This window comes from Chlamydomonas reinhardtii, chromosome 10, assembly GCF_000002595.2.
Source record: "Chlamydomonas reinhardtii strain CC-503 cw92 mt+ chromosome 10, whole genome shotgun sequence".
Lineage (NCBI taxonomy): Eukaryota > Viridiplantae > Chlorophyta > Chlorophyceae > Chlamydomonadales > Chlamydomonadaceae > Chlamydomonas > Chlamydomonas reinhardtii.
Genome location: NC_057013.1, coordinates 5,514,667 through 5,536,831, shown reverse-complemented (window position 1 = coordinate 5,536,831; position 22,165 = coordinate 5,514,667). Strand labels below are relative to the sequence as shown.

General features: G+C 64.8%; 5 protein-coding genes across 5 annotated transcripts; 4 read left to right on the top strand and 1 right to left on the bottom strand.

The window, feature by feature from the left end:
* Positions 1-39: 39 nt before the first annotated feature.
* CHLRE_10g459450v5 (uncharacterized protein) lies at positions 40-6,405 on the top strand. The gene is made up of 14 exons (XM_043067124.1): positions 40-661; positions 887-1,097; positions 1,330-1,418; positions 1,683-1,935; positions 2,092-2,601; positions 2,797-3,066; positions 3,472-3,595; positions 3,770-3,939; positions 4,228-4,296; positions 4,640-4,767; positions 5,072-5,282; positions 5,501-5,598; positions 5,833-5,951; positions 6,262-6,405. The coding sequence occupies exons 1-14, from the start codon at positions 389-391 to the stop codon at positions 6,335-6,337; spliced, it is 2,601 nt and encodes an 866-aa protein (XP_042920521.1). The 5' UTR covers positions 40-388; the 3' UTR covers positions 6,338-6,405.
* A 10-nt stretch (positions 6,406-6,415) lies between these two features.
* Positions 6,416-8,209, bottom strand: CHLRE_10g459400v5 (uncharacterized protein). Its single transcript, XM_001698343.2, has 2 exons — positions 7,864-8,209; positions 6,416-7,221 (listed from the first exon to the last, which is right to left on the bottom strand). The coding sequence occupies exons 1-2, from the start codon at positions 7,975-7,977 to the stop codon at positions 7,033-7,035; spliced, it is 303 nt and encodes a 100-aa protein (XP_001698395.1). The 5' UTR covers positions 7,978-8,209; the 3' UTR covers positions 6,416-7,032.
* Positions 8,210-8,309: 100 nt separating this feature from the next.
* On the top strand, positions 8,310-15,983 carry CHLRE_10g459350v5 (uncharacterized protein). The gene is made up of 12 exons (XM_043067123.1): positions 8,310-9,580; positions 9,803-9,903; positions 10,231-11,125; positions 11,437-11,547; positions 11,809-12,215; positions 12,547-13,073; positions 13,380-13,417; positions 13,576-13,632; positions 13,833-13,892; positions 14,200-14,306; positions 14,690-14,746; positions 15,110-15,983. The coding sequence occupies exons 1-12, from the start codon at positions 8,393-8,395 to the stop codon at positions 15,429-15,431; spliced, it is 3,870 nt and encodes a 1,289-aa protein (XP_042920520.1). The 5' UTR covers positions 8,310-8,392; the 3' UTR covers positions 15,432-15,983.
* A 46-nt stretch (positions 15,984-16,029) lies between these two features.
* CHLRE_10g459300v5 (uncharacterized protein) lies at positions 16,030-20,065 on the top strand. Its single transcript, XM_043067122.1, has 4 exons — positions 16,030-16,482; positions 16,580-16,888; positions 17,050-17,790; positions 17,984-20,065. Exons 1-4 carry the CDS (start codon positions 16,147-16,149, stop codon positions 18,644-18,646), a joined length of 2,049 nt encoding a protein of 682 aa, XP_042920519.1. The 5' UTR covers positions 16,030-16,146; the 3' UTR covers positions 18,647-20,065.
* A 1,350-nt stretch (positions 20,066-21,415) lies between these two features.
* Positions 21,416-22,115, top strand: CHLRE_10g459250v5 (ribosomal protein L35a). The gene has a single exon (XM_001698530.2). The coding sequence runs from the start codon at positions 21,706-21,708 to the stop codon at positions 22,030-22,032; it is 327 nt and encodes a 108-aa protein (XP_001698582.1). The 5' UTR covers positions 21,416-21,705; the 3' UTR covers positions 22,033-22,115.
* Positions 22,116-22,165: the final 50 nt, after the last annotated feature.

The following is a 22,165-nucleotide window of genomic DNA, read 5'->3' as shown; positions in this document are numbered from 1 at the left end:
TGCAGGAGCCGGCAAAATGCTCCGGACAGAGGTGCTAATGCTGCTAAAAGCTGGACAGGTCGACACGTTTGCGGGCTTGTGGCACATCGCTGCCATCAACACGTGACATGTCGACACGCGCACGGCAAGCGAACCTTTGTATTACCATAGGAAGAAGCAGGTGAATGCTGAAACCCTGGAAATAGCGCAGAAGTATACTTAGGAGATGGAGCCGTTCGCAGTCGGGGTTAGTTGGGGCTGTCAAGCTTGCTCACGCACAACTCCTGTCACCCGTGCAGTGGCTCGCCGACAGAGCCGACCTCCCTCCCCTGCCTTTGCCTGCTGACTCACCAAAGCCTTGTAACCCTTACACACGAGCAATTTCTACAACCAAAATTTTTGACTGCACATGCTGCTCCGCCGGGCCGCGGCCGCGGGGTCAAGCTTGCTGCCGCTGCTGCTGCTGTCGCTGGCGCGGCTGCTGCAATTGTCGCTGGCGGCGAGGGCGGCATCAGCCCAACATGCCGCCGCAGCAGCAGCAAGCTCAGGGGGCTTGACGGGAGGCAGCACAGCCCCGGGCACAGGCACAGGCAGCGGGCAGGGGTGCGGGGCGCTGGCGCCACTACAGCTGGTCTCACCACCAGGCAACGAGGCGCGGGAGTCATACATCCTCCTGGTCAAGGTGCGGATGCGTGTGCGTGTGCGTGTGCGTGTGCGTGTGCGTGTGCGTGTGTGTGTGCGTGTGCGTGTGCGTGTCTTAAGGTTGCATGCATGGGTTGGGCATAGCTGGGAATAGCTGCGGACAGGGGGTTAAAACATGGAGAACAGCACTCGTGGCTGATGCCAGTCATGTCCACTCAGGTGTGGCCTAAACCCGGCTTAACCCTCAACTCGTCATGCTCGCCAGGGCCAGGAAGAGCTGTTGCTCCTACGGCGACTGTGCGGCGGCGGGGGCGGCGGCGACGGCAGCGGCAGTGGCATTGGACACGCGGAGGTAGCCGCTACGGCAGCAGGCAACGACGACACGTGCGGGTTAGGCCCCGGGCGACAACATGGCGGCGGCGGCGGTGGCGGTACTGGCGGCACGTGCCGGCACTTCTACACCACGTTAATACGCGGTGAGCCTCGTTGACCTGGCCATACATCCGTATCTCCGCTTTTATTCTGATTGTACAAGGGTAGGACACACACGCGAGCATTCGGCAGTGGGGCACATGGGCTGCGGTTGTTGTGACAATATCCACGCCCTCACTACCGTACTGTTAACCTAGACATTTCATGTTTGGCCTCCTAGCGGTCCTGCGGCCTGCCCCGCGCTCGTGGTGCCGTACGTGTGCCCCTCTTCCTCAGGCGTGGCTGGCTCCTTCTCACGCCAGGAGCTGGACTGCCTGCGGCGGCGGCTGGGCGGCGGGCTGCTGCGGCTGGAGCGAGACGGGCGGGTGGGTGAGGCATTGGGAATCTGACCGATACGGTATACCGTACAAGCATATGGTTGCGGCCTTGCGTGGCTACTTCGTGCGTACATCTCACAGTTGCGCTCGGCACCTGTGGCTCTGCTGCATGCATAACCCTCCGGCCCCGCACCACACATACACACACACCAAACGCACACGCACGTATGGCTTCGTTTCGTTGTTGTTTTTCACACGCACACACAACACACACACACTCATGGTGTGAACTTTAACACACGGTGTGCACAGGTGTTCAAGGCCGAGGGACCTGACCCCGCTGCAGCGTCCCGGTTGCGACAGCGGCGGACCCTGCTAGGCGCCAGCAGTAGCAGCAATGGCAGCTGGGGAGTGGGGGCGGCGTCGGCAGCGGGCGGGGATACCGACGTGGAAGTGGATGCCGGGCAGCCGCCGCCTGTGGAGCAAGGGGACGAGCAGGAGTGGCGGTTGCGGCGGCGGCGGCGGCGGCTCACGTCAACACAGCAGAAGCGGTTCCCAGTGGACGGTGAGTCGGGCAGGGCGGGGTCAGGTGGTGTGTGTCGTGGTGTGGGCTACAGACAGGCATGGCAGGCTGGCAGCCCGCACCCATTGCCTGCGGGCCTGTGACACATAAGGTACAGAGCGTAGAACAACATGTGCGGTATATCGAATACCTCCCCAGGGCGGCCGGATTCTGTGCCGGAGCACGCGCGCTCATCTGGGCTGCTGTGGCAGCTGGCGGAGGAGGCGCAGCGGGCCCTGCGCGCGACTGCTGCAGCCGCCACAGCCGCCGCCACAGCCGCCGCCACAGCCGCCGCCACAGCCGCAATGGCGACAACGCCGCACGGCACCGGCACCGGCACCGGCAGCGGGAGCGGCGGAGATGGCGAGGGCGGGGGTGGGGGTCAGGGCGGGGGTGACGTGCTGCAGGGCCTGCTTGGCGGGGCGGTCAGGGCGCCAGCCGCCGGCGCGCCACTGCTGCACAGCACGTCACCGCTGCTGCCGCTTGCGCACATTCTGACCATGGAGCAGAGCAGCAGCAGCGTTGGCGGCGGCAGTGGTGGCGGTGGCGGTGATGCAGCAGGGGGTGGAGGGCCGGCGGCAGCCGCAGTGGGGGCTGCCGGGCCGGCAGGTGCGGCCGCCACGGCGGAGGGCGTGTGGCAGGTGGCTGCGGTGGAGCCGCCGGCGCAGTGTGAGTTCACGTGTATGCCCCGTGTGCCGCACCTCCCCGTGTGTGTCGACCCACCCCGGGGCTCGCAAGCACAGCGAACGCGTGCTGAACCCAATCCCTGCACGCCCGCCGTCACCTTCCCTACCTCCCCGCCCAAAATCCACCCCACCCCGCCCCGCCTCGCCCCACCCCGCCCCGCGCCGCCCTGCTCCGCAGCCGGCGGCCGCGCCGCCGCCGCCGCGGAGCCGCCCGACGCCGCCGCCGTGGACCTCCGCCGCTACGCCGCCGCCGACGCCGCCGCCATGCAGCCGCCGGGGCCCGCTGCTACAGCCGCTGCTGCAGCCGGTGCCACAGCCGGTGGGGGTGGTCGGCCGGCGCCGCCGCTGCTGCGGGAGGTGCCAGTGGATGTGGCGCTGTGGCACCTGGACCGCATTGACCAGCGCGCGCCGCCGCTGGATGGCATGTACGGCTTTGGGCCGGGCACAGGTGTGCCGTGCGGGCCACCACCATGCAATGGCTCGGGATGGAATCGTAGGAAATGGCAACAAATAGGTTCGAGGCTTTTGCGAGCCATACAGGAAACCAGCAGGGAACGATTCGGGCATGGAAATGTGCACAGTTGCACAGTGCGTGATGCTAGCTCCCGTCCGGTATGCACCGAGCCCCGGGGCCTTTGCGCGACTCGTGCGTGCTAACTGTTCACGTGCTCTTTGCCGAGTGCCCGACACACAGATTCCGAACACACGGTGCCCGCATCTGGTGACCTTCCTTGTGCTTCCAAACACGCACCGGACGGACCGTTCCCGCCCCGTCCCGCCCCGCTGGCGCCGCTTGCTGCTGGGCCCGCCTATACGCACGCCAATGCACGCAACGCACGCAATGCACACGCAGGCGCCGGCGTGACCATCTACGCGCTGGACAGCGGCGTGTTCGCACAGCACGACGAGTTCCAGAGCTGGGGGACAGCACCCGCAGCTGGCAGCGGTGCCGCCACAGCAGGGCGCGCCAGCTACGGGTGCGGCCTCGATGATTCGGTCAGGGACGTCTGTGCCCTGGTGCTGCATTAGGCTGCAGGGTGCAGAGCCAGCATGAGGGCTGTGTAGGTTTTTCTTCATCCATGGTACGTACGGCCCCTGTCCACTAGCCTGGCAACATACGGCGATTGACAAACCCTGCGGCCCCGGTGCAGCCACGACTTTGTGGATGGTGACGCCGAGGCCGCGGACTGCGACGGGCACGGCACGCACGTGGCATCCACCGCTGTGGGCCGCAGCGTGGGTGTGGCGCGTGGGGCGGAGCTGGTGGCGGTGCGGGTGCTGGACTGCAGCGGCAGCGGCAGCATCGCGGACACCGTGGCGGGTGCGGCAGGGGCTAGGGGGGATGGAGGGCCGGCAGGGGAGGGTGCTGGGGGGGCCTGTGTGTGTATGTGTACGGGCAGGCGGTGCGCAGAGGCTGTGTTGCAATCTGGGGGAGACTGTGTCTGCTGTCATTTGCCGGTGTTAGACGTCTGCAATGCGGCTGCTCTGCTGTTTGTCTTGCCCCACCAAGGCATCCCGCCTGGCTCCCGCCCGTCTTTCCTGTGCCTCCTTGCCCCACCCCTGCCCCGCTCTCTGCGGTTTGCCTCCCCCCACACCCCCTACCCCACAGGCCTGGACTGGCTGGCCAAGCATGTGAAGCGACCCGCCGTGGCAATGCTGTCCCTGGGGGTGCCGGCAGGTGCGTGTGCGTGCGTGTGTGTGTGGGGGGGCTACATTCATGACTAGTCAAGGAAGTGGTGGTGGTGGTGGTGGTGGTGGTGTGTGTGTGTGTGTGTGTGTACTGCTGCAGCAGCACTACCGGTGCAGCGCCGGTGCGGCGCAGTGCACGCAGCAGCAGCGCCTGCCTGCCCTCTGCTCTCTGCCCTCTGCCCTCTGCCCTCTGCCCTCTGCCCTCCTGCACACGCTCCCAGCTCATGCTACTGGAGCTCTCAGCAACTCTCGGTCTCTCAGCTTCAAATCCTGGCTGCACTCGCTGCGCGTGCGCCCGCGCCCCCATCTACCCGCGCCCCCGCCTCCTGCAGGCGACTGGTCTCGGGTGCTGGGCGAGGCGGTGTCGGTGCTGGTGTCACAGCACGGCGTGCCGGTGGTGGCGGCGTCCGGCAACGCGGCGGTGGACAGCTGCGGCATCACACCCGCCAACCTGCCCGAGGTGGGGGCCAGGCCTCTCTAACGTTGTACTCGCTTGCTTTCTCGGTCTTGTGTTGTTATTGTCAGAATTATCGCCGATAACAGGTGGTTGGGCATCGTTAAGGCACTGGTTAGGCAGGCGCATGCCGCACAGGAGTGGCCCTTGCTGGCGGAATGGGTGTGTGTCGCTCTGGCCGGTGCACATCCAGGTCTATGATATATAAGCCCTCGCCCTCTAAGTCGTGGGCGGGCCTGATGCAAGTTGACTGTGACCAGACCCAACGACTAACACTAACTCATCCTCATACCCATGCCCCGCCCCACAGGTCATCACAGTGGCTGCATCCAACCTGGAGGGCAAGTTCAACACCAGCGCCCGCCGCCCGCCGCCGCTACAGCCGCCACTGGCGAGCCCCAGGCCGCTGCCGCCGCTACAGCCGCCACCGCGTGAGCCCATGTACAGCTGGTCAAACACGGGCAAGTGCGTTGACCTCTTCGCGCCGGGCGTGGAGATATTTGGAGCCTGCGGCGGCAAGGGTAAGCGCCAGGCGGAGCATTGCGGCGCGCGCGTGCATACTGGGTGCGCCCGCGCCGCCGGCAGCCCTACCCTTCCCCCCCCCAGCCACATTATTGCTTCTGTGCCATACACTGCTTCCTATCGCGGTAGCTCGCCTGACTTGCACCGGCTCGGGCCGCCGTGCTTCATGTTCAAGCTCGGCGGTTGGATGCTCATCACTCTCCCTCTCTCCTTCCAGACCGCTGCCCCGCCGTGACGGCCTCCGCCTACACCTGGGCCTCCGGCACCTCCATGGCCGTACCCGCGGTGGCGGGGGCCGCGGCACTGTACCTAGAGGTGTGTCTGTATGTGTGTATACATGTGTGCGTGAATGCGCGTGTGTATATCGTGTGCTAAAGAACGAAGCGAAAGCCCGCCCAATGACGCGGAGTTACTTACCGATACCCACCATTTTACCGAGCGTCGCGTGTGTGCGTGTGTGTGTGTGTGCGCGCGCGCTTGCGTGTGCGTGCATGCATGTGTGTCCGTGTTCTGACTTCTCCTTACCTGTACGCCCCCCGCCCCACCCAGTCGCACCCTGACGCCAGTCCCCGGGAGGTGGCTGCTGCGCTGACACGCGGCGCCACGCTGGGCGCCCTGCAGGACCCCCGCATGCGGCCCGGCACGCCCAACCGCCTGCTCTACTCCAGGCGGGTGCCGGCTTTTGGGGGGGGACCTCGCGGGGGGGGGCGTGTGTGTGTGTGTGTGTGTGTTGGGGGCGGGGGAGGGCCTCGTGCGAGGGGACCTGGAGGAGCCATGCCATGACTCCATGAGGATGGCATGAGCTCTGGGGTATGACAGCCTTTTGGCGGTTCGGCACAGTTTCGTGACAGTGTTTTGGCAATATCGCCAGCACAGTTTGCGTGCGTAGCGTGGTGCATGCGGTGTCGACTGATGAGTTGCTGCCCCTTTGGTACCGCTCGCCTCACGTGCTCACACGCTACTCGCTGTGTGCCACAGGTTAAACTACCTGGGGCCTAAGGAGCCGAAGGGCTCCGACGTGTCAGCAGCTGAAGGGCCGTCGTCAGGACTGTAACCCGCCGGGCCAGAAACACGAGCCACCGTGTGCGTGTGCATCCTGGCTGTCATGAGAGTCGCAATACAGCACTGTTCGCTCTCCCGGCCATTACACACGAATGCGTGCCCACCTCGGTGCATCGCGGCCCTGTGCTTCTGTAGCAGTGTGGCAGCATTGTGGCACAGCTTTCCAACAGATCCGCAGGACCCCAGGCACCTCTCGCACACCGACAGGCGGCCTGAGGCAGCAATGGCTCCCTCCCCGCATGCACCCGACTTCCATTTGTCAAGCCCCTGTACATAACTACAACGCCCAGCGGGCAAGCATCAAGCCTATTCGCATAAGCTGTCTGTCCGCGTGCTCTCCGACACCCGCTTAAGCCATCCAGCCGAAAGCCCACGCTGCCTCGTCACCAGCTCCAAAACTCTAATGCAGCTCAGCTCAAGCCCACGGCTCCCATATCACACGCAAACCCCTGCCCACCTGACAGCTGCCGCGCGCTACCTATTTCTCCCCTCCCCGCCCAAACACACCAGCGACGCTCCGGTTTCGTTCCTCAACACATCCCAGCGACCACGCCTCTCCTCCTAGTCCGCCACGTCGTCCTGCCAATTCCAATCGCCGAGCCATAGCCCGGCACTCCAGCACCAGCATTAAGCTAAAGTAGCGCCTCCCACTAAAGTAGCGCCTCCCAATGAACATCGCTAGCATCCTTACTCCGCGGGCTTTGCGGAGTCGGCGGGCGCCGCCGGTGACGCCGCCGTCGCCGTCACGGCCGCTGTCGCCGCCGCCGTGGCGGCCGCCGCCGCCTTCTTGGCTTCCGCCACCTCCGCCCTAAGGCCCGACACGGACGATTCCAGGACGGCCACACGCTTCTCCAGCTTGCCCTTGTACTCGTCAGCCTATGCGCGTGGGGGCGGGGTGGAGTTTAACAAGGTAAGGAATAGAACCGGACAGCAGTTTGGTCAGCGACTAGGAATGGAACCGGACAGCCGGATGCCCGAGCCCATCGAACAGGTCCCATCATGTGGGTGTGACGCCACCGGCACCCGACCCGAGCAGCCCCAGGTTTGGGCCGGTGCTGGGTCATGGTTTCTTTGGGATAGGGACACGCTACTCTGCCCCAGCAGGCGTGGCCATCCCAAGCATGCATGTCACACGCCAGCGAACACGACCCTGGCCCGACCCGCTGCCGCTAGTGATGTCCGCACGGCGCCGGCTCACGAGGCCAGCCCCAAGCGCTAGCGCTGGCACCTAACTAAGTCTTGCCGACATGTAACTGGCGGTTCCGCTCCCCTTACGCCATGTGTTGCCAACACAGACGCATGCACGGCAAGGGGCACGACGCCCGCGTGGCGGGAGTCAGCACGCGCCACCCCAGTACGGTCCCGCCACCCCTGGCGTGCCTGCCCCAACCCTACCAACGTAGAGCTCTACGTCCTGCCGTTCCTCATACGTGTCCACGCTATTCCCCCTTTACGCCCTGCCGAATGCTCACTGGAGACTCATGCCACTGGGCCACTGCAGCGCCGTAGCACACGCACCTGGATGACAAGCACCTCGTGCGACTTCAGGATGTCCTGCCGCAACTGGTACGCCGCAAGTACCCCAGCCACGCCAAAGCCAACGAAGAAGCCTGACGCACGCGCCCGAAACATTTTGGTACTGTGTTTCCCGCTAGGACGTCTGCGTGATGGACGCGAAAGGCTTGCGCGCTATGCCCGATGCCTATGGGCCTAATGATCTATGTGTATTGTGTGTCTGCTCAACACGTAAGTCAGTCCTGGCGCGTCGGCTCTGGAGAGCTTTCCGAAACTGGGTTGATGGCTCTGTGCAAGTGCACTTCGTGCTGATATGGCTAACTATTACGCGCGAATGGAACACGTACGAACAAGCAGCGTGGATTCAGCTAGCATGGCGCAAAAAGGCAGCGCAATGAAGCCCCCATTTCTGAACATTTCAACTCTCCCCCAGAAATGGAGCTTGTTTACAGCATCGAAGCACGACACAAAACAAATCTTGCATGTATTGCAACCCCATAATGGCGTAGCGGGCTGCACAGTCGCCCCCAAAATGGATTCTGCGGTTTGGTTGTCAGCGCAGCTCCTCAGCGAGGTGGAGCGACTGCGCTCGGCTATTTGTGTGCGGAGGCGTTGCAGCTCAGGACTGGCGCGGGCAGCGCCAGCTGGCCCCTCGCGCGCCGGGCCGTTCGCACCTCCGCGCCGCGCAGCGACGCCCCTCGCCGTCGCGGGCGATGCGCGGCAAGGCTCCCACCCCGCGCATGCCCCTGTAACGGAGCCCAAAGCGGCTCGAACAGTCCACGCAACAATCTTGGGACATCAATCCCGCGCAGCGGCACGCAGCTATGCTCCTGTCGCCGCTGCTGCCAGGGCGGCGCCTGCCGAAGCGCCGGCCAGCAACGGCCAAGCCCTGGGGACGCGGGTGGCTCAGCTCGGGGAGCTGGGGTATCACTGCAAAGGCACGCCACGGCGGGCATGGCCAGCCGGCACGCCTGCTACTGCCGCCGCCCTGGCTGCGTCGCTACTGCCGCACGTGCGGGCGCTGTCGCCGCAGGACGCGGGGCACTGCTGCTGGGCGCTGGCGCAGGTATTCGGCGTGGAGGCCGGCAGTAGCAGTAGCAGTAGCAGCGGTAGTAATAGTGGCAGCAGCAGTGGCAGTAGCAGTAAGGGTGGTGGGGGGAGGTGGGGTGGGGCTGACCACGACACGCAGTCCGCGGAGGTGGCCCGCCAGTTCGCCAAAGCCGTGCAGCGAGAGCTGCTCGCCCCCGCCCAGCCCCAGCCCGGCCCGCCCGATTCCCAACACAGCCTAGCCGCTACTGCGGCCTCTGCACCAGCACCAGCAGTAGCATCAGAAGCCCCTGCCGGACCCCCAGCCCCGGCAGCTGCTTCTGCTGCTGCTTCTTCGGCTGCTTCTGCTGGCGTGGGCTGCGCCGAATCCCACCGTCTGATGCGGCTTGCGTCGATGCCGCCCAAGGACCTGTCAAAGCTGGTGTGGGCGCTGGCCAAGATGGGCGTGGGGGCACGGAGCAGTAGCAGCAGTAGCAGCAGTAGCAGCAGTAGCAGCAGTAGCAGCGGCAGCAGCGGCAGTGCAAGCACCGGCAGTAGCAGCGTTAAAGGCAACAGCGGCAATGGTGGCGCACAGGCGACGTCCGGCTGGGAGCAGCAGCTGCAGGACCGGTGGTGGTGGGCGGCGGGGCGTGTGGCGGCGGACGCCATAGCGGACCTCAACATGCCGCCACAGGTGCGAGCTGTCACGTGTGTTTGTGAGAGGGCGATAATGCAAATGGGCTGGTGTTTGTTAAAAAGGGCGTCAATGGGTAATGTCGAGTCCAGTTGGTGCCTCGAGCCGTTAAGGTGCTGGTGCTAACAGCGGGTGCCGGCGCGTATTATTGCCACGCCACGTGCTGTCACATCGCTGCCACTCCCCACCGCAAATAAACACACATCGGGTTCGGCCCGCCAGGCGCTGTGCAACGTGCTGTGGGCCTACCACGCGCTGGACCGCCGCCACGTGCCGCTGCTGCGGGCGGCGGCGGAGTGCATCGTGGCCGGGCACAGGACTCGGTGGGTGCTTGGGCGGGCGGGCGGGGGCGCGGGCGGGAGGCCCCTGTCGCCGGGTTGTTAGCCACTGGCCGTATGCTTGGTGGGGCTCCAGCTTTGCAGATGCGGCGGCAGCGGCAGCGGCGGCCGCGGGCTGGCGCACCGCCGCCATCTTGTGGTAGTTTGCAAATTCTTGCGTTGGCCAGTTCATGTGCCTTCACATGCGTAAAAACACACGACAGGGAACTCGTGTTTACATGTTTGTTTACGTGTGTAATCACATGTGTGTGTGTGTGTGTGTGTGTGTGTGTGTGTGTGTGTGTGTTGTGTCTGGGGCACCGCGGGCTGCAGGTTTGAGCCGGTGGGGCTGTCCAATCTGCTGGGCGCATTCAGCGGACTGGGCTTCTACAGGGGCGGCGGCGCCGCCGCCGCACACGCAGCTGTGGCTGCAGCCGGCGACAGCAGCGGCAACGGCAATGGCAGCCACAACGGTAACAATGGCAACGGTGGCGACGGCGAAGAAGCGGAGGTAGATGACGGCGGCAATGCCGACGACGGCCCCCTGTGTGACGGGCTGTATCGGGCTCTGGCGCGCATGGCCGCCGCCGGACTCTGCCTGGAGCACATGAGCCTGCAGCACCTCGCCAACGCCGCCCGGGCACTGGTGGCGGCGGGCCAGCACCGCGTGGCGGCTGTAGCAGCAGCAGCAGGGGCTGTAGCAGGAGCGGGAGTAGGGGCAGGGGCAGCGGCGGCGCCGGGTGGGGAAGGGGGCGGTGGTGCAGGTGGTGGTGAGGGCGGCGGCGGCAGTGTGGAATGCGTGCGGGAGGTGCGGCGGTTCATCGGCGCCGCCTGCGTGCGCGGCACCCAGATGCTGAGGGCGGAAGCGGCGGCGGCGGAGGCGGCGGCGGCGGCGGCGGCGGAGGCACAGGACTGGGCGGCAGTGACTGCAGCAGAGGCCGAAGGGGATGCCGCTGGCGCGGTTGGTTCTACTGCTACTATGCCCAATGGAACAGGGCTCGGGGCGGAGGCAGGAGCGGGTGCGGCGGCGGCGGCGGCGGCGGGGGCGGCGGCGGGGGCGGCGGCGGCGCCGAGGCCGCAGCACGACCCGCACGCCACGTCGGCTCTGTGCTGGGCGGTGGCGTGTGTAGCGCAGCCCGGCAACGTGCGGTGCGGCGAGCTGCTGGATGCGGCGGTGGCGGCGGCGGCGGCGGCGCCGGGAGGCGCGTTTGCGGGGTACGGCGACCAGGTGCGTGTGTGGGGTGGGGGGTGGGGGGGTGGGGAGGGGAGTGGATTGTCGCAGAAGGAAGGATATGGACTGGGGTTGACAGTCAACAGGTAGTCCAAGCCTTGCATTCATGGTGTGCCAATGGAGCGGCTGTAAGTACCGTACCTTGCTTGTCCATTGATGTGGCGGCACTGGTGGCGCTTAAACTGTGCCCATGTGGTTAACACCATCGTTGTCACGGGCATCAAATGTGTGTTCATCACTACATGTGTGTGTGTGTGTGTGTGTTCTCATGCAACGACGTCGCCTCTCCCCCCAACCCACCACGTCAGGACCTGTGCATGCTGCTGCGCGCGCACGTGCGGTCGCGGCGCTACTCGCCGGCGCTGGTGGCGAAGGTGCGGGCGCGGCTGCTGACGGCCGCAGGCAGCATGCAGCCGCAGGTGAGACGGGGTGGCGGCGGTGGGGCACTGGGGCAGAGCAGCAGCAGCGGCAGCAGTGTGGCGGTGGGGCAGCACAGCAGCATCAGTTAAGGATGTGTGCGGCCCACAGCACCACACCGCATGCAGCTGTGGATGCGGCTGCTTGTAACCCTCTCTGTTCTCCCGCCCCCACGACTACTGTATACCTTTGTACCTGGCTACGACTTCACTGCGTAAACCTATTGCGTATAACCCCCCACACACACATGTCCCCCCTCACAGGCCCTCACGGACCTGGTGTACTGCCTGGCCGTGTCCAACTACTACAACCAGGACATGTACGACGCCGTGTGCGCCGCCGTACTGGCACCCCAACCGCCGCCGCCAACCGCCGGTACACCAACTGCCGCTACCAATAACGGTACCGGTACCGGCGGCACGGCGGCAGATGCTGCAGATGTTGCAGGCGGCGCCGCAGGGACCACAGGCGCCGGTGCAGGGGCCGCAACAGCAGCAGCAGCAGCAGCAGCTGGTGCCACAATTGTGACTGTGATTGCTGGGCCGGCGGCGGCGGGGCCGCCGCGGCTGCACTCCTTCGGGCCGCGGCTGGCGAGCCGGCTGGTGTGGAGCCTGGCGCGTGCGCGGCACCACCACCCAGGTCTGTTGACCGAGGCGGCCGAGTACCTGAGGTGAGGGTGGGCGGTTGTGGGTGGCGGACCGGGTGGGTCGGCGCGTGGGCATCTGCCGGGTGGGCGGCACGCATGGCCCACCTAGTCAGCGTCACGGCACAAACCCGCGCCACACGGCCGCCTCACGCCCTGCTGGGCTCGGTTGATTTCGACTCGTCAAGGAGTCCTTTCCCCTTAACCCCCGCACAACCCATACACACCCGCACACCACCTCATACGCCCTTTCAGTCCCTCACAACGCACAACAATCCCGCACAAAGCACAACCCCTCGCATGCATCCCTCACAACCCCCTCACATGCATTCCTCCCTCGCAACCATCCCTCCCACAGGCCGCAGCTGTCCGCCTGCAGCGGCGAGGACCTGGCCGCCGCCGCCTCCGCCGCCGCCCAGCTGCACGCCTACCACCCCCAGCTGTGGAGGGAGCTGGGCCGAGAGCTGGCTGCCCGGCTGCTGCGGGCCCGAGGCAGCGGCAGCGGCGGCAGCGGCAGCGGCGGCGGCAGCGGGCCCGGAGCACAGGCGGCCGCGACCGCTGCCGCGTCGGCGTTGACGGCGGCATCGGCGTCTGCGTCTGCGACCGCGGTAGCGACGGCGACGGCGGCAGGGGAGGCGACGGCGACGGTGGCAGGGGAGGCGACGGGCACGGGTAACGTGCATCGCACTCGCCCGCTGTCGTTGGCCGCCGGCAGGGGCGCTGCCGCGATCCCGCCGCCACCGCCACAGCTACAGCCGCTGTCGGCTCGGGCGCTGGTGGCGGTGCTGTGGAGCTCGGCGCTGCTGAGCCACGTGGATGAGGCGCTGCTGGCGGCGGCGGCGGCGGCGCTGGCGGGGTTGCGGCTGGAGCGCATGGCGGTGCCAGGTACTGAGAGGGGGCGTGTAGACGGGAGAGGGGATAGCGGGCGATGAAGGTATTGCGGGAGGTGCTCAGCCATGGATACGGATCCGCGGCAGAATGAACTGCTGACATGGGCCGTACTTCCCCCGTACCAGTTGTAAACGCCAAAGTATGGGAACAGCGAGGGGGGGGGCTCACCCTGCCGCGTAACACCGACCCTGTCTCGCATGTTTTGCTGCCTCCCACCCTATGTCCATTCTCTAACCTTGTCCCTCACACTGCCGCCTCCTGCTCCTGCTCCTGCCCCTGCCCTGCTCCTCCCCCGAGCAGCCGTCATGCAGCTGTTCCAGACGCATGTGATGCTGCAGGTGAGCGCCAGTCACAAGTAGCTCCGACAACTGCTCCGGTTGTCATGTCTCTTCGGGAACGGGTAGCCGTGTAGCGGCCTCGGAGGACCTCCTAATTATGTTGCTATGTCATGCGACTCATGCCAATACCGTATCTCTATTTCCAATATCCCCATCAGGATCTGTACGATGGCGCGATTGAGCCGCCGCAGCTTCTCACGCCGCCGCAGCTGGAAGTGAGTGATGGAAGGCCGAGCCCATGGCGTTCCTTGTCTCATTTGGTGCAGAGCACACGGTGGATCTCACCCTGCAAACAAGCCATCGCCCGTGTTTGATTGGCTTGATACACTTCACCTCAGCTCTGTATCTTTTGCTTGACTTGCTCTTCTGACCTTGCAACCTCCGCCGCCGTCTGGTGCTGCTGCCGGCCCCGCAGTACGCGAGGCTGACGTGGCGCCGCGTCACCGCATCGGCCGCCTCGCCGTCGCGGCTGCAGGTGGGGTTACATTCACGATTAGATAAGAAAATGCTAGACGGTAGGGGGGTGCGATCATCAGCGGAGGGCAGGGAGTGGGGTGGTGCACGCGAGGGCGGGTGGGTTGTTGTGGACCGGGCAGGGGGCTGCCTGTGGCTCGCTGGCGGGCTGGCTGGCAGGACGGAAGACGGCGCCGCATCGCGGAATTGTTCGCGCGCAGTGTTGCTGCGAATATTACCAACGATATAATCGCAAGCGGCACGGCCATTGACGTAGGCTGTATGCGGTGGTGATGCTCACGCTCATGGCGGCGGCCGGTGTCGTGCAGGAGGAGGTGGTGGCGGCGCTGCGGCGGCTGGGCTGCAGCCCCTCCTGCGAGCGCATCACCTTGGACGGCCTGTTCTCCATAGACACCTCCCTGCTCTGGGCCGGCAGGTGCGTGGAGCCGGGCGTTGTGCTCCGTCGCGTTGCAATTTGCGCCTGCGTTTTGCGCCTGCGTTTTGTGTCGTCTGCGTTTTGTGTCGTCTGCGTTTCGCGTAGTTGCAGTTGCGTGCTGCGTGTGAGGTGTCAGTGTGCCATGGCGATTGCGTGCATTGGGAAGAAGGCGGCGTGCGGAGCAATGGGCTTTACAAGGAAGTCTGGGGGAGCCAATGTTTGCATGCGGCATATGGGTGCCGCGCCAGAGGAGTGGCGAGCCATGCACAGCTCACCGACGGTAGCAGCAGCAGTACACGGCAGCACCGTGGTAATGAGCACATGGCACCACACTGCCCCCTTTACACCACCTTGGCCGCCCCTGCCCGTTGATTGCGCCCCAGGCGTGTGGCGGTGGAGGTGGATGGCCCCTCCCACTTCACCCTGTCCAAGCCCTACAGGTGATGGGGGAGAGCGCGTGTGGGGGGATGGGAAGAGGGAGCAGCGAGAGGAAGCGCGTCATATAACCTGTCTCCCTGCGCGTTGTCCGGCATGCGCTCTACTACCCCGCCTCCCCCGCTGGTATCACCACCACGCATCCTCGTGTGCCACCAATCTACCGTGTACCCGCGGCCGGCTGCACCCCAAGTCGTTCACCTTATGGGAATGCTGACAACAACAACCCCCCGCGACTACTGCATCGACCACGCTCTCCTCCTCGCTCTCTTGCATTTGGTTTGGTTTAGTTTGGGCTGGTATCTACAACCCCCTCCACACTGACGTCCTTGCATTTACGTACTCCTGATGCCCCCATCTGCCCGCAGGCCGCTGGGGCGCACGCTGGCGAAGCGGCGCTGCCTGGAGGTGCGCGGCTGGCGCGTGCTGTCAGTGCCGGGGCACGAGTGGCGCGCGCTGGGCGGCAGCGAGGCCGCACAGGAGGTATACCTGCGGGCGGCTCTGGATGGCGCCCTGTGGCGCACGCACGTGCTGCCAGGCATGGGGCTGGAGTTTGAGGTGGGGAGCGGCATGGTCGCGGGGGTGGGGGTGGGGATGGGGATGGGTGGCGGTAGAGGTGGCGGTGGTGGTGGTGGGCGGAGCGGCGGCCTAGGCGCAGGCGCAGGTGCCGCGGGCGTGACGGGCAGGTAGTGGGGGAATGGCGGGCGGGGGGTGGCGAGCTGCGCTGGGTGCGAGCATGCTGGAGCGGCAGCATGCGGGCGCGTCTGAGGACTGCGTTGAGCCGGTAAGAGATTTGGTTCCAGGGCTGTGATGATTTGAGTGTTGTGGTGTTTGTTGCCAGACAATCAGTGCCATGACCATTTGTAGCGCTGCTTGGCTGCCCACGTCGCTGACGTTGGGGAGGCTGTGTGGGCGGAAATGTGTGCAGAGGCGGTGACAACATCACAACAAGAAAGGTGGCCAGGAGTTGGCTGTCGCCAGCAGCTCTCGATGATGTGAGGCTAGCTGGACTCGACGAATTGTTGGCTTTGGCTGCATGGCAGGCTGTATCGGATCCGGCTATGGCGGACGTGGGCATGGTGGATCCGCACGCGGGAGCCTGCGGGAGGGAGTCAGCTTGCAGGCGCCACATGATCGCACGGATCCGCACGGGGAGTCAGCTTTTAACTCCAGCCCAATGGAACTCCAGTCCTCTGCCTGTTAAAATCATGACAAAACTTTCGTATGTAATACATCTCAAGCTCACAGCTTTGCTCTTTCGACTCTTCATTCAGGGACGAGCTCCATTGTTTTGCGTAGCCCAACCAGCGCAGCCCAGCTTCAATGTGGGAAGTTCATTTCATTGCTAACTGTTAGCTAGCCTACGAAACCGGGGGGCCCCCTCTCGACGAGGCCGCAAGGCGTCATGGATGAGGCTGGGAGGCCGCAAGGTGGCCCGAGTCCCTCGACTGGCCTTCTGGGCCTGCCAAATGAGTTGCTTCAGTCCATTCTTGCGACAGCTGGGATGGGAGGCGTGTCAGCTGCGGTATGTTGCTCAGCGCTCGCCGCTGCCTTCTCCCAAGCTCTGGGCAACGTGCAACTTGCAGCAACCTTCCTCGTGGAACGATTTGGAACGGCTTCTGCGGCTCGGCACCTTTTTGCCCCTGGCATCCAGCAAGCTCTGCTTGGCGCGCGCTCTCCCGCCACGTACGACGCAACGTTGTGCTCTTTGCTAAAGGAGCTCGCAGCTCGCGGGGCAGAGGTGGGTAGACGACAAGCTTCGAAGGCCCGCGCTCGTCAAGAGACACGCCACCCGTTCCGACACCCACCTGGGCCCCCTGACCTTATCCCCCTGCCAGGTCGAGCTGCACGAAGCTCTGCTGCTGTCCCAGGCGGCGAAGGCGGACCACGTGCATCTGTTAGAGCTGCTGGTGGGCCTGAATCCATCCTCCGCCCTGGAGCAGCAGCTACTGCTGCAGAGGCCCCATGCGCGGATCTGGGGCGCCTCGCGCCACAGGCCCAGCACCTTTGCGCTCTCTCGCGCGCTGACAGCCGCGGCGCAGAACGGCCGCGCAAGAGCCGTGGCGTCCCTGCTGCGCGCCGGGGCGCCGGCAGCGGCATACAACCACGCCGCACTGGAGGCGGCTGCGCAGGGCGGAAACCCGGAGGTGAGGGAGGGCGCCTGATAGGTGCTGGCGTACTGGCCACGCAACACACGCTGCGCGCACGCCATTCTGGGCAGGCTCGTCTGATGCGCCGGCATTATCTGAACTGCAACTTGCATAACCGCGCTGGCCCCCGTTACGCACCGTGCTTCGTGCTACACCAGGTTGTGTACCGGCTGTGTGCGGCCGGCGCTGACCCCACCGCGGACGGCGGCGCCGCGCTGCGTGCCGCCGTGTGTGGCGGCCACACCGCCGCCGCGAGGGTGCTGCTGCAATACGGCGCAGACGCCCGCGCCCGATGCAGCGCCGCGCTGCTGCACGCCTGCGAGCTGCCTGCAGCGGCCGTGGCGGCGGTGGTGACGGCGGTTGCAGGCCCGGCCATTGCTGCCGGGGCTGCGGCGGCCACCCCGCTGGCTGTCGCCACCTCCGCCACCCGCTCTTCGGCGTACACGGCCGCACCCACCTCGCCAACCAGGCCGTCTGCTGCGGAGCAATGTCCGCCTTCAAGGTCCTGGGCGCATGGAAGCTGCGACAGCCCCGTTCCCCGGTTTCTCTCCGGCAACACGAGCGACTGCGTTTCGCCCTTTGCAGAGAGCTTGAACCAAGCGCCCGCAGCTGCGCCTCAGGTGCCCTCGTCGTCTTACTGGCCCGACCACTTCAACCCATCGCAAGCGCAGCAGCAGCAGCAGCAGCAGCAGCAGCAAGGCAAAGTGTACACGGAGGCGGACATTGTGGAGATGGTGGCGCTGCTCCTGGCGACGGGCGCGGACGCGCGGGCGCACGGGCGCGCGAGCCTGGAGGCGGCGGCTGCCCGGGGCTACGAGCGGGTGGTGCGGCTGCTGCTGAGGGCGGGCGCGGACCCGGCGGCGTGCAACAGCTCGGCGCTGGTGGCAGCCAGTGTGCAGGTGAGGAGGTCGGGGGGCTGGTGCGGAAGGCACACACAAGGCAGCGCCGAGCCCATGGCTCCCGCTGCACAGCCGTGCTGAGGTTACGCCCGCCCGGCCTTGCCGCTCTACCTGCCCGCGCTTGCTTCCCTCCCAATCCTCTTTACCAGCCCCCTTACCAGCCGCCTCTTGCTTCTGCTCCTTCCCCCTCCAGGGCCACGAGGGTGTGGTGGGTCTTCTGCTGGAGAGCGGCGCCGACCCCTGGGACATGAGCAGCCTGGCACTGCGCACCGCCAGCGACCGGGGCTTCGGAGCACTGGTGGACAGGCTGAGAGCGGCGGCGTGCCTGCGCGCCAGCGGCGGCAGCAACGGCGGCGTCACTGGTGGGCTCTCGGCTTCGGGGAACGTGCCGCCTGGGCACACGGACATTGGGAGCAGCGGCGGCGTGGTTACAGGCCATGCCGCCATGGGCAGCAACGGCGGCACGCCCACGCCCAAGTCGCCGCTCGCGTTCATGTACGGGCGTGGCAACTCCGGCCGAGGCAGCACCGCCGGCCCTGGATCCAACAGGACCGGGCCCGCTCTGCCCGGCGATGGCAGTTGCGGCAGTAGCAGCTGGGTCTCCAGCTCCAACGCCAGCAGCACCAATGCTACAGCCATGGCGCTTGCTGCGGCCATGTGTAGCGTCGACCGGCACGGGGCCAGCGCGGGGGCAGCCGGGCCCAAGGCGGAGGCTGTGGGCGCCTGGGATCCCGCCGCCCTCTTCGACCTCCGCATGGGCAGCAGCTCAACCAACCGCAAGATAGTGCCAGGACACTTTGGGGAGGCTTTGTTGTGGAGTACCACATTCCAGGAGGCTTTCCTTTCGCAATCGTAGTATCTCAACTTGACTCCTTCCTTGTAACGGCCAACAGCGGCCGTGATACTAGCACGGCAATAATTGTTTTGGCACAAGAACTGGTGTGCATTGCGCGGCACAGGCCAGCCATGCACTTCCACAGCATCACACTTCCGGGGTTATACAGGATACTCTTTCATGTGCACATTGAATTCGCAACTGCAATTTTTGGGATGTTTAGTTTGATTGCTCGTGTAGTGTGGGCGCTGCTGAAGTTTGAGCGCCTGTAAAGTTTGATGATGCGTACACCTGTGTTGAGCCCGCAGTGTGAGGTTGTGGCGTACGTGAAGCGCCCTCGACATTTGATAATGCGCGATGAAGGTAAAATTGGCTTAAGATAATGCAAGGTAATGGGAGCTGCACTTCTGGGATTATAGGAGAGAATATACTGTATGGCAGTCTGGTGGTCAAGGGATGACGTCGTGTGGCAACTGCAGAGTGCGTGGCGCGAGGTGAGCATGGCAGGCAGCACTTCGCCAGGCATGGTGCGTGCGTGTCGGTCTAGAGACGGGAGGTTGTGGCATTGTTTGCTTGTGCGATCGTTGCCGTGTTGCTACTTTCCTACAAATTTTACTGAGGACTGGCAATTACTTGGCAGGTGTGCTGCGCACTGGCATTCATACAGTCTCAGTCGGTTTGGCAAGATTACGGCCCAGTGATGTTCGGCCGAACATACAAGCTGAGACGGTGTTCAAAAGTGAACCGGTGTTAACCGAGAGAGGTGCGCAGGCAGGCAAACGCTTACATGCCGTCAATCAACACGTATTCCGGGGCAGGGGCTTAACACGGCACGACGGCGGGTACCAAGCGCAACAGGCGTCTGGGAGAACTACCGACCGTATGGTGGCAGAGGTGACGGTTGAGGCAAACCGGGGGAGGTCGTGGAGGTGTAGCCGGTTTGGCGAGGCGAGGCCTGCACTACAATTGGTGCGTGGCGGTGGTGCGCACACGGCCTGCATTCGTATGCTGTGGTGGCAAAACATCTGAACATGCCGGACAGCCGCAGCGCTAGCCCGGCTTGCAGCGGCCAACGGCTGGGTATTCAATCACTCAATGCGGACTTGCTGAGTGTGGGACTGACGCGCCGTGAGAAGCCTTGCTGTACGCTGGAGCTCAGGAAGTGTTGCAAGCGCGGCAGAGCGTGTTCCCAGGGCTTCCCCTGCGTGTCCCTATGCTGGCGCTGCCCTCGTTTCGGCACGCACAATGGGGGAGGGTGCCGGTGACAGGAGTAGAAGAATGGTCACTGGTGGTAGGCTACGGCTGGCGTCGTGGTGTGGGTCACAAGCCCGGGTCAGAGGTGGACCTACACCTGTAACAGACAGGCAGGCCAGCCGCACGACTGTCGCAGCGGGTGCACACGCAGCATCCGTGGACGCCGGTCGACTGCCTGCAGGTGCGCATCGGCTATGCTATCCGCGCGGTGTGGCGTCGCATTGAGTCTGTGTGGTGCTATCGCCTTGGCCGGGTGCCCGGAGCGTGAGGAATGCGCGTCAGCAAAACATCGACACAACCTGCCAGCTACCGTCGGTACAGTAACAGCGCGCGAACGACGCACCAATGCCTTGTCCCTTCTTGCTACGCATTTATGTGGGCACGGGTGGGAGCCACACACATCGGGACTACGCTTTCCTGCCCCTTGCCATGTTCCATCACGAGGGTGCACACGCAGCATGGGCCCACGCTGGGATAGTCGGATGCTGCGGGTCGCCGGAGACCTTTGTCAGTACTACATGCCAGCGGCCAGGATACGGTATCACCAATGGGCGTCAGCTGCACCCTATGGGACCTCGCCAACCTGCCTGAACCCTGTCCCATCACACACACAAGCATGTTTTCGCCCCAGTGCCCCCACGTTGCCCGGGAGCAGGGCATGGGTTGGATTGACTGCTTCACCTGCTTCGTACAGCGGTACAGATGTGGATACGAAACAGTACGGCAGCCCAACTTTGCTGTGCCGGCTGTGCTCAGACAGACACTAGTTACGAGGACATTCCCGCCGCACGTTGTAAGGGCCGCCATTCCCTTCACTACGGTATGTAAGGTCCTGGGCACGCTAAGCGGCTCGTAACGGAATTTGGCGCTTGAATCTGGGCTGCTCCTCTCCCCCCCAATGCGTAGCTGAAACACCCGTCTTGGCAAAGTCGCCATGCATTACGAAGCCCGCGCCTGACCTGCCCATCCTCCGCGCCCCCCCCGTCCAAAGCTGTTGCCTGGCGCCGCAGCTAGCCGCACAGCCCTACAGCCGTAGCTGGGACCATCGCTCGTGCGCCCTATTGCATTTCAAACCCAGCTTGTCTGCAACCTGCCGCACAGCGGGGACCCTCCCCTTGCTGGCATACGCTGTCTGACGAAAAGCGGGGCCTGCCGGCCGTCCGACCCCCCCACCCTGCCCCAAACGCCCGCCCAAGTCTCCAACCCCCGTCCCTGTTTCCGCAGCCCCTTCCTGGCCACGAAGAATGCACGAAGGCCAACCAAGCAGCCCACCCCCGCACCAAGTCCCACGCATAATGCCGCTCTAAGGAGGCGTAAGCATCCGGCAGGACCCCGCATGCCCTCCGGCACATGCCTCCTTGACTCCGTTTGGGGCGAGGGCCAACATCCAAGCTTTCCCAGCGCTGCCCCTCTAGGATACATCACTATTGGCTTTGCCGCACCAGGTGCGTCCGCGCTCAGCGAGCAGGATGGCGCGAGCAGGCCTTTCGCCTGTTCTGTCAAGCACTGTGTTCCTTCCTTGGTATCAAGGGTTCTACAAAGGCATTGTTATTCATAGAATGCGTGAGCTGGCGATTCCTGGGCGCCGCGTGTGAGCAGCGGGAAATCTCGCTCGAGACTGCTGCTGCAGGCTTCCACCAATACTATACGATATGATGTGGCCATGACAAGGTCTCTGTATTTTTTCTTAGGCCCCAACAATTCGTTTTGAAGCGCCGTCGTACGCCGCCGCATGCGGAATGGCCGCCGGTATAGGCTGCGCGCCCGCTTGTTCTCGCCCTCTCCTGTGCCCCTCCCACCCGTTCTTTGCTCCTAGGAAAGTCAAAATGGGCGGCGAGAACGTGCGCCTCTTCGTTAAGGGCCACATTCTGGGCTACAAGCGGTCCAAGGCCAACCAGCAGAACCACACCGCGCTGCTGAAGGTGGACGGCGTGGCTACCAAGAAGGAGGTGGCTTGGTACCTGGGCAAGCGCATTGCCTACATCTACAAGGCCAAGAACGAGAAGCAGGGCACCAAGTTCCGGTGCATTTGGGGCCGTGTTATGCGTGCGCACGGCAACGTCGGCGTGGTGAAGGCCAAGTTCTCTTCCAACCTGCCCCCGATCAGCCTGGGCGGCGCCGTCCGTGTGATGCTCTACCCCAGCCGCGTATGATGGACCGCCGGCGGAGAGCGATGGGCTTGGGAGGCTGTTTCGGGCGGTCGCTGTTGAGCGGAGCCATGTAACACCGTTTTAGTGCAGAGAAAATTTGCCTCGCCTCGTCGGGTGGGGAAGTTGCTTCCGAAAC